The 10,687-nt window shown below is 42.9% G+C and overlaps 1 protein-coding gene across 1 annotated transcript; it reads right to left on the bottom strand.

The window, feature by feature from the left end:
- Window positions 1–1,535: 1,535 nt before the first annotated feature.
- Defb135 (defensin beta 135) lies at window positions 1,536–3,966 on the bottom strand. The gene is made up of 2 exons (XM_004630765.2): window positions 3,865–3,966; window positions 1,536–1,795 (listed from the first exon to the last, which is right to left on the bottom strand). The coding sequence occupies exons 1-2, from the start codon at window positions 3,920–3,922 to the stop codon at window positions 1,629–1,631; spliced, it is 225 nt and encodes a 74-aa protein (XP_004630822.1). The 5' UTR covers window positions 3,923–3,966; the 3' UTR covers window positions 1,536–1,628.
- Between the last annotated feature and the right edge of the window lie 6,721 nt (window positions 3,967–10,687).

Genomic DNA, 10,687 nt, shown 5'->3' with positions numbered 1-10,687 from the left:
GTACACTGCACATTGTTATTTTCAAAGTAGCTGCTCATAATGAAAGATATAGACTTGAAAAACTAATCAGGCAACATAGGTATATATCTGCCCTTTCAATGAAATAATAGCTATCTTAACTATTGTGAAGGGTGGTGAGATGGCTCAGTGGTCTAAAGCACCTACTTAGAACAAGCTTAGCAAAGCACAGGGACTGTGGTTCAATCCCCCAGCATCACATGCCAGCCAGCACCCCCCCACACACAAATAAATAAATTAATTTTTAAAAAACTACCATGAGTGTGTATATATGTATTATTTTTCTCCTTTCACCCATCCCAGTTTCACTTTCCTTTGAAGCATTTTCTTTTTTTCTTTTTTTTTTCTTTTTAAAGGTGTTTTAAACAATTTATTTAACTGAAATGGATTTAAGTTTGTTTCTGAAGTGACTTCCATTTATTTTGATACATCTTTTCCCCATGATGATTTACAGGATCTTCAAGCCAATATAAGTACTTTATAAATATTTGAATTTTTGGGTATACACCTGCACAATACCTCAGCAATATCTTTCAGCAAGAAAATACTGAAGAGTAAAGGCTAGACACAATTACTAGGTACAGTGAAAATCTGCTGCAGATATTTCTGAGGTAGAAGGCACTACATACTTGTTCAACTAAGAAAACAACCCTTACAACACAGGATGATTTTTATGTAGGACCTAGAACACTTAAGCCGCCAATTAGGTGCTGAATGGCAAAGCAACATCCCCAGTTTATGCCATGAATTCATAGGGAGTAGGTTCCAACAACTCGGATTCCTTTCCATTAGTCCTCACAAAGTGTGCTTCTCTGGGAGGGGCAGGCTGGCGCTTCAGCTCAACCCAGGTACCTTTCTCTTTGGCTTCCTTCTTTTTCTGATCATTTTCCTTGACACGTTTCAGGAAGCTATCACGACTTTTTGAGTGTTTAATATGCTCAATACGCACATTAATCCTCTCGACAAGTGTCTTGCCCTTAACTTGCTTGTTTACAACAATGCCAACAGCATGCTGGGTAATGTTGTAGACTCTTCCCGTTTTGCCATGGTAACATTTGTGAGGCCTTCCTTTTTGCACAGTACCCATTCCCTTGATGTCTACAATATCACCCTTTTTGTAGATTCGCATGTATGTAGCCAAAGGAACAACCCCATGTTTTCTAAAAGGCCTGGAAAACATATACCGGGTTCCCCTCCTCTTGCCCTTTGTGTTAGTCATTTTGGCAAATTACTGGAAGATGGCGGTTCCAACCAAAAGGAAGCTCCTTTGGAGCATTTTCTAATCCCAGCACTTTGAGGGACTGAGGCAGGAAGATTGTTGTGCATATGAAGCCAACCCAGGCTACAATGTGAGTTCAAAGCCAGCCTGGACTGCATAATGAGATCTTATCTCAAAAAGACAAAAAAAACATTTGATGAATAACAAATTAATAAAAAGAAAAAAATGCAGAAGATAAAAAGTTTAATTAAAAATGTATTCCTGTAGCAAGAAGCACAAACACAGTGGACACAAACACTGATGGACTGAAAGCGTCATTTTAATGGGATGAGGCCTTGAAAGGATGTGAGCTGCCCAGAGGAAATCAGCAGGCACCTTCGGACCCTCACAGCTACCCAACCAGGATAGGCAAGTTTTTTGACTCTAGGCAGCACACTCGGGAGGAGTCACACAAAATATGATACAATTCTTTTTTGTCACATTGTATCTTGCAGGCACCTTTCATTCTCCAGCATGTTGAAAAGGCTTGTCTTATGTAAAGATTTTGTCCACTTCTTACTGTCAACAGAAACAAAGGTTAATTCACATGAGTGTCCTGTAAGGTCACATTGCCAAGAATGGATCAAAATTTATCCAGGGGGGCTATACTTTATAATTTTTTAATGAGAAAGCAATATAATCAAAGATATTCAAACCATTTTATGGCTGCATTCTCCTTTCTAGTTACTTGTACATTATTTTCCAAGAGCCCTACTGTTAACACCCACAGGCTATCATTACTAATCAATTATATGCAGATAACAAATCCAAGAAGACTTAGCCCAGGACTGTTTGCTAAGGAAAGACCATGCAAATGGTGGAGCAGTCGGAGGAGTCCGAGAGACTTCCCTTAGCAGGAGATGTCATAGGGTCCACTTTGGATATCCAAGAGAGTTTGTAATTATTAAAGTGTCAGTGTGAACAAAGAAAGATAACTGAACTAGAAGTTCAGAAGATCATGGTTCTAGCCCTGAATTCCCCTAATATTTTATATGATTTTTTTTTTCCTAAGGGCCTCACTATCTGTCATGGCTCACTTATAGGGTGCTTACAAGAGTCTTATCAGATGAGTAGGAAAAGGTTTGACATATCGGGAACACATGTCTAAATACCTTGCTAGTAATTTTCTTTCTTTTTTTATGAGCAGAATATCTTTATTGAGAGAAAGAAAGCTCCTGTCCAAGAGAGGGACAGGAAGGGGGCCCGAGCGGGTAGTTCCCCGGGAAGCTGTCTCTTCCAGGGACTTTTATAGAGGACTCATACCTCCATCCAATGATCTCAGTGGGAAATTCTAAAATAACACAGGGAGAAAAATTGGTCTCAGGTGGGTGACCTCCAAACAATATAAGGAACCTCCAAATGACACAGGGAAAAATGATCTCCCGACCTGACCTGCACGAGTTCGTGTTCTCTAAAACTGAAGAATTAATTTTAGGAACAAACGGAGTTTATGAGCAGAATATATTTATTGAGAGAAAGAAAGCTCCTGTCCAAGACAGGGACAGGAGGGGGGCCGGAGCAGGTAGTTCCCCCACTTGCTAATAATTTTCAAGATGTTAAGATCTAGGTGCCTCTGGAAACCAGAGGGAAAGGAAAGGAAAGAAGGCAGTTTGTGAGGCTAAGGCTGGCACTGAGTCACCCTTCTTCTGTGTGCTAAGCCTTATCAGTCTTCCACCACCTGCCCCCATGGGACCATGGATTGATTGAGTCTTGGTAGTAGGAAAGTAATCGAATATAATCAATGTATGAATATAATCAATGCGACACAACCCAAAGCCAATGGCAACTAAACTTGCCAGCTGAGCTCTACTAGCTCTGCGGGCCTCTAGAGACCAAGAACCCAGGAGAGACACCATGGGAGGTACACCGAGGTCCCCTCCCACAGAACAGCACCAGCAGCTCCAACAGGATCCTCATCTGTGTCTGTCCATGCGGCCATTAAGTGACACCCTTTGAATATGAAGTTTTGAGGCAGAAGGTGGGAGCTTCCTGCAGACCCCACAAACCACACACTTGAGAAGCTCCACTTCAGCGATGTAGGTGGTCTCTCTTCACCACCATCAAGTTACTTGCTTCTGTCTAGAGAACAGAAATTCTTTCTCTTCAAATGGGTGAACCGTCCTGTCCCATCGTATTACACTAATCGAATGCATTTTAACATTGAACTCCATTTGCAGATTTGCTGTGGCTTCTCAGTGAGAAAACTTCACAGGCACTGACTGGGGAAGCCACGGCCCAAGAGTCTTCAAGGAACAAGCTCCCTGACACCCCCAACTCCTAACTGTCCTCCAAGTTTTTATCCACTTGCCCTGCCACATTTCTGAAAATATCAGTCCAACCTTGTCTACGACCCTCACAGAATTTCCAGACTCTCCCCAGGACACATCCCCTTATCTGAAGCGAACCCCTGCTGTTGTGGGTTCTTAGCATCTTCTCTCCACTTGCAGGACCTGCCAAGAGCACCCCCCACCTTCATGTTGCGCTGCTCAGCTCTTCTGTCTCAGTACCGCTTTCACTGCACTCACAAGACCACACACCCCCTTCCCCTTGCTGTTCCTAACTCCACAGGGAAAAGAATCCATTCTTACCTGGTGGAACATAAAGCAGCAAGAAGAAGACCACAAAGACCAAGGGTAGACTCCTCATGGCTGAGCCAATCAGCCACCAGGCCTCTAGGATATAAGGGCGAGTGACCCTATATGTAGCTTTTGCGAGGTGGGGAGGTGCATGGCTAGTGAACCTTTAGGAACAGGAACATCTTGCTCCACTGAGCAGCCCAATAATTGAAAGGTCCGATATTGAACGTGACATCTCACCACTAAACACACTTGCTGGATGAGTCTTGCATGCCAGCAACTAATCCACACTGTATAAACAGCCCTTCTCTAGGATGTTGTGTGGATGTCTTTGTATCTTCTTTGTAGACTCGTATGCCCCTTGAATGACTGCCTATAGCGGCAGGTTACCATAAGACCACTCATGTAGTTGGAAACATACTTAAGTGGTTTTTTTAATCTAAAATACACACCCAAAAAATGGAGTTGAGTACATTTCTTCATAACTTAAAAGCAAGGAACATGAATCTTCAATGAAACAAGTAACTTTCCTAACTCACGGAAATCACAAACAGCAACATCACAACTCACGCACAGGCCTTGCTGACTCCTGTGTACACACGGATTAAAGCGTAGCCTGCTCCCTTCTAATGTAACTGCAATCACGTCAGGGAATGAGAGCTCCTCAGAGAGCATGGGCAAGTCCCCATAACACCAGCCCACAAGTCTGAAGAGCACCCTCAGGCCACAGCTGCCTACTGAGCATAGCCACACATGGCATACCTGCTGGGCAATGTGGCACGAACACAGTCTGATAAATCCTTGTTTGGGGGTACTGAAGGTCCATAGTGCTTGGTAATTTTTAAAGTGCTTTAGGTTTTACAACAACCCTATCAGATACTATATAAAAAACAGAGACCCCAGAATGAGAAAGCCTGGCTTCTGCTCTGGATATCCCATGAATTGGCTTGTTGAGGTTTTAATAAAGCACTTACTTCAGTTGTCCAATCACTAGTGTTCTCCACTATAAAGCAGCCTCTGCACAAGTCCTACCTATCACACTGACCTCTTGCAGTCAAATGAAACAATTCTGGTAAAAGCACCTTGATGAAGTGTATATTTAATGAATTCTTAGAAGAAAGCACTTAAAACTAGATATGGTAAAGATGGAGTTCCTTTAACTAAATAGCGAACAGCCAGGACTAGAAGTCAATTTTTCTATCATTCTGCAATGTGTTTTATTCACCCTATCAGATGATTGGTTGGTTGACTGTAAGTTGATTGAATGACTGATAGACCACTTCAGTGGATTCTTGGTTTCCACCTTCAGGAAGTTTGTGGTATACTTTAAGTTATGGATCTGTGAAGGACTCATAAAAGAACCACAGGGCAGAAAATCAGAATATAAAAGAACAGTAGAATAAGTGAGCTTGGAGAAGCCCAAAGGGAAATGATCAAGAGAGCACAAGTGTTCTGAGGGACACTGCTGAAGACCACGTTCCTAGCAGAAGCACTAGGTACCAGCGAAATGATTTCCCCCGTGCATGTGGCTCTCATACTGTCTTCACCAACCAATCAGCTTAGTCAGTCCTTCCTCTGAGCCTCCCAGAACCCCAATTCTGCTGTAACCATACCCTTTCCTTGTGTCTTTTCCTAGAACTCCTCTCCACCTCTGTGCCTCAGTGAAATACTGTGTTCTTCATAACAGACACTGCTTCCTGGCAGCCTGGGTGATCCCAGGTTGTTTGGCTGCCAAGGGGCCACGCTCCAGGGACAAGCAGGGAGAGATTTGCGATCTCCTAATAGCACTGTGCTGTTTCCAGAGCAACACCTGATGTGAGGCTGATTGCGCCTTCTTATTACAATAGCTACACCAAAAGGTCATCACGCCTCAGCAATTCTGCCTGCCACACACAGTTCCTAGCCACTGCTGCTCTCCATCTGCATCAGTGCTGCTCACTCCCAGCCACCACCACCTGCCACTGACTAAGCCAGTGGCCTCCTACACTGTCTCACATACCATGTTTAGACAGTGACCCTTCATGCTCAACTCAGCAACCAAAATGGCCTTCATACCATTGAAATCAGATCACCACTTTTGGTACTCAGGAAAACATTTCCACTGCTTTTTTTTTTTTTTTTTTTTTTTTCAGAACCAGGGATTGAACTCTGGCCCTTGTACTTGCCAGGGAAGCACTTATTCTACAGAGCCATCTCCCCAGCCCCTCCATTGCTTCTTTTTGAATTACAGTAGAAGCTGTTTAGTGTGAGTCCTGGCCTTGTTCCTGGTGTCTTCTCCAAGCCAAATTCATCCAATTCATTGTTCTTCTCACTGAATTAGAAGCTGCTGACCTTTACTGTTGTCCACTGTGTATGGTCCCCCTTGCTCAAGATAGAAGTTCCAAATCAAGTATCAGCAAGGCTGCTACCAGAGAAAGACACATTCTTGCCTTTTCTCCTAGCTTCAGGTAGCCTCAGGCCTGCTGTGACTTGTAGATGGCTTCTTACTCCATCTTCACATTGTGCTCCATCTGCAAGTGTCTGTTTGTGTCTCATTTTGCTCTTCTTACAAGGGCATGGTGATCAGGACCAGGCCTACAAGAAGGGCTTTGTTCAACTTCATCATCAATAAAGATACTATTGGTATCAAATAAGGTCATATTTAAAGGTAGAGGAGGATAAGACTTCAACAGCTTTTAGTGGATGAAATTCAACCAACAATATCAACCTTTAATCTTCATGAGTGATATCAACGATCCAAGTGACATCATATGAGACAGTTATTTTTCTAGGACACTATTTTTTTTCTTCCATCATAGCTACCTAAAAGGAAAGTAATCTAGGGAAATTTAGTTCTCTTTCCCATCTTGCAAGATGGCAGGTGAAAAAACTGAGAAGCCAGACACGAAAGAGAAGAGATCCTAAGCCAAGAAGGCTTCTGCCAGTGGTACTGGTAAAAAGGGCAGGTAAAGAAGGTAAAAAAAAAGTCCAATCAGGGGCATTCCCACTGCAGCTGAAATCCTGTCCTGGTTAGAGGAATTCGTAGGTACTCCCAATCTGTTATATATTCCAGAAAGGATTTGTACAAGAGAAAATACATAGCTGCTAAATCAAAGGTTGAGAAGAAAAAGAAGGAGAAAGTTCTGCTACGATCACAAAACTAGTCGGTGGGGACAAGAATGGAGGTAGCCAAGTGCTTAAGCTTCGCAAAATGCCTAGATACTACCTACTGAAGGTGTGCTCCAAAAGCTCTTGAGCCACGGCAAGAAACCCTTCAGTCAGCATGTGAGGAAACGTCGAGCCAGCATCACTCCCGGCACCATCTTGATCATCTTCACTGGGAGTCACTGAGGCAAGAGAGTGGTCTTCCTGAAGCAGTTGGCTGGTGGCTTGCTACTTGTGACGGGGCCTCTGAGCCTTAATTGTGTTCCTCTATGAAGAACACACCAGAAATTTGTCATTGCAACTGCTACAAAAGTTGATATCAGCAAAGTGAAAATCCCCAAACACCTCACTGATGCTTGCTTCAAGAAGAAGAAGCTGTGGAAACCCAGACACCAGGAGGGTGAGATCTTCGACATCGAGAAAGAGAGATACCAGATTTCAGAGCAGCACAAGATGGATCAGAAAGTGGTGGACTCACAGATTTTATTTTTTTATTTTTTTATTTTTATTTTTATTTTTTTTTATACTGAGAAAAAAGTATATATTTAGAATTAGCCAGCTGGACTCAGTTTAGATGATCCCAATTTTGTTGGCAACATCCAATGCATCATAATCAGGAGCCAGTCGAACATATGCCTTCTTCTCTCCATCAGGCCTGATTAGGGTATTGACCTTGGCAACATTGATGTCATAGAGCTTCTTTACAGCCTGTTTGATTTGGTGCTTATTGGCTTTGACATCCACAATGAACACGAGTGTGTTGTTGTCCTCAATCTTCTTCATGGCGGACTCTGTGGTCAGGGGGAACTTGATGATGGCATAGTGGTCAAGCTTGTTTCTCCTGGGGGCGCTCTTCCGAGGGTATTTGGGCTGCCTCTGGAGCCGGAGCGTCTTGGGACGGCGGAAGGTGGGCGACGTTCGTATCTTCTTCTTTTTGTGGCTGTGGATGCCTTTCAGCACGGCCTTTTTGGCCTTCAAAGCTTTTGCTTTGGCTTCAGCTTTGGGAGGGGCAGGGGCTTCCTTCTTTGCTTTCGGCGCCATCTTGGTAAAAAGCGGACTCACAGATTTTAGCAAAAATCAAAGCTGTTCCTCAGCTCCGGAGCTCCCTGCGATCTGTTTTTGCTCTGGCAAATGAAATTTATCTGCATAAATTAGTGTTCTAAATTTCTTACTAAGAACCTAATTACATAACTGATACATTTTTAAAAAGAAAAGAAAAGCAATCTATGGAACTGCTTCTAGTCTGGGACTTTCGAAGGCCACTGGAAAATGTCACATAATCCTGCAAGGATAATGATTTTTTTTTTTTTTTTCAGTACTAGGGATTGAACTCAGGACCTTGCACTTGCCAGGCATGCGCTTATTCTAGTGAGCTATCTCCCTGCCCCAAGGAGGTTGTGTTTAAAAAATAATCCATTTGCTCTTCTTATACCTTCTAGTCGGCCTCGGATGCCAAGTGCCCCATCTCCAGTCAGGTTCCTCCCCACTCTCATTATACATCATGGCTTCCTATTTCACACAGAAAATTCTGATCAGAAGCTTGAAATCCACTCTACTGACACATTATTCCCACTCTATTCATCCAATCACCAGTCCTACTCATGGAAGGGCAAATGTCAGTTTTCATCTTCACATCTTTATCTCTACATCCATGCTCAAAGTACCTTCCTCTGCACTTGTTATGGGTGGGCTTGGGGTCTGAGGTTGCATTTTGCTCCTTCTCATTGTCATTTTGTGTAGCACTGCCTTCTGACCTTTGTTGTAGAGCTTTGGTGCAGTTATAACCTTAGCACCTACTGAAGTCCAGGTGCAGATCTTACAAAGTTTGGATTTATCCAGCTGTGCCTGGCTTGGGTCTGGCTGCTGTGCTCAGCTCCTTCCTGCTGCCACCCTTGGGGGTGAACGTGTTGTGCCCCTCTGGCAAGATGTTCTGCTCCTGGACTAGCTGCGTGGTTCTGTCCCCTACTCTCTCTTCAGGGATTGCAGTTGCAGGGTTTCACCCCAGACCTGGATGCCAGGCCTGAGCTGAGTCTGGAGGGGACAAGGTGGAGTAGCGGGGAGAGGAAGCTCTCCCACACACTCACCGGGCCAGGGCTAGGGCTGGATCTGGGGGTCCCTAGAACCTGGCAGAAATTCTCATGTGGTGGGCCGAGTGGGGGGGTGCTGCAGAGCGTTGGAGGGGCCCCAAGGGAGTGGAAGAGGGTCTCACCCATGCTGCACCTGGGCTGGGACCAGCAGGTCCCACCGGCTCAGGGTAGCCGGAAGCTCTCCCGCATACTCACCAGGCCTGGGCTAGGGCTGGATCTCAAATTGCCATCCTACCCATCTCTTCAGTTCCATTGCTTTTGTCAAAAATCCCCTCTGTATAAATAAATGAATTAATAAATAAATAGTTTTCATAGTAAAATACATACAAAAAACACAAAATAAATGGAGAATTTTACAAATTACTATGTCAGCTCGGCTATAATCATCATCCAGATCAGAAAACAACATTTCATCTGTCCCATAATTCCTTCCATGCATTCTCATCCCAATCATAAGTCTTTCCTTCCCTCCAAGTTGCCACTGTCCTGACCTTACTGTAATCATGTCATTGAACTTAATGTTTATCACCCCATCATGCAGTCCCACGTTACTAACCTGACTTTTTGTAATAAATATATCATTGAACTTCTGTACAGGTTTACCACCCAGTTACATACCTCCACAAATGAAAGTTTCACTTTGCCCATTTTCTTCCGGTATGCCTCATAGTTCTCTTTGTATCTACACAGTCATCTCCCCACCCCCAACAATGATCTATTGAAGAACCTAAAATATCTGATCTTCAGTTTCTCACCATTTGGTTTTGGTGTTTATATAGTCCTTCATGACATAGCTTACCTTGTACCTCTGTCCTCGTACTTCCTGAGAATTGGTAGGTGTGCCCAGGACTCGATCAGACTCTGGTTCAATCCCTTTCATAGGGCCAAATTTTTTCTTTTTTCTCTTCATCAGGAGACTCATAATATCTGGTTGTCTGTCTTTTAGTAAAGTCACTAGCCATTTATGTTAATTGCCTAAATTTATAAATTCATCAAATTTTGGAAAAGGATGGTATCCCTTTCATCTTTTATACATTTATCAGAATATTCTAATATGTTTTCATAGACATACTTTCTCTTACCCAATTGAATGTCAAATTGAATCCTTTTTTTTTTTTTTGCTTACTAATTTTCCAAACAATTAACTACTTTTCTGTCTTTCTCCAAAGATGACAAATCAAATATTGTAATATAACAAAATTATAAGCTCCAGTGTTTGATGGGTTTCTACTTTTATAATTACTCTTATTTTCATTTGCCCTATCTTTGACCACAGGGAGCTTCTACAACTGGTCCCTGGCAATCTTTGATATGTCATTGCTATCTGGTATGACAAGATGTTCCAGGTTGTCTCGTATGTTTCCTGCCCTCAATCTAGAATCAATCATTTGTCTAAAAACCCTGATTTCTTTTATTGGAAAGTGATATTTAAAGTACAAGTGAGCAATAAATGCATGAAGAAAGGTTCAACATTGCTGGCCCTTCAGGAAATGCAGGAAGAAGGGAGAAGAAAGCAGAAGGAAGAAGAAAGCAGAAAGAAGAAGAAGAAGAAGAAGAAGAAGAAGAAGAAGAAGAAGAAGAAGAAGAAGAAGAAGAAGAAGAAG

The sequence above is a fragment of the Octodon degus genome, unplaced genomic scaffold (assembly GCF_000260255.1).
Source record: "Octodon degus isolate 3935 unplaced genomic scaffold, OctDeg1.0 scaffold00036, whole genome shotgun sequence".
Taxonomy (NCBI): domain Eukaryota; kingdom Metazoa; phylum Chordata; class Mammalia; order Rodentia; family Octodontidae; genus Octodon; species Octodon degus.
Note: the sequence above shows the minus strand (reverse complement) of the source record. Positions and strands in the feature narration are given on the sequence as shown.

Excerpts from the sequence above, each read along its gene's own strand:
- Defb135 (XM_004630765.2), bottom strand. The coding sequence starts at position 3,922 with ATGAGGAGTCTACCCTTGGTCTTTGTGGTCTTCTTCTTGCTGCTTTAT. Across the intron at positions 1,796-3,864 it reads GCTGCTTTATGTTCCACCAG|TAAGAAGTGGACAAAATCTT; the intron begins GTAAGAATGGAT and ends TTCTGTTGACAG.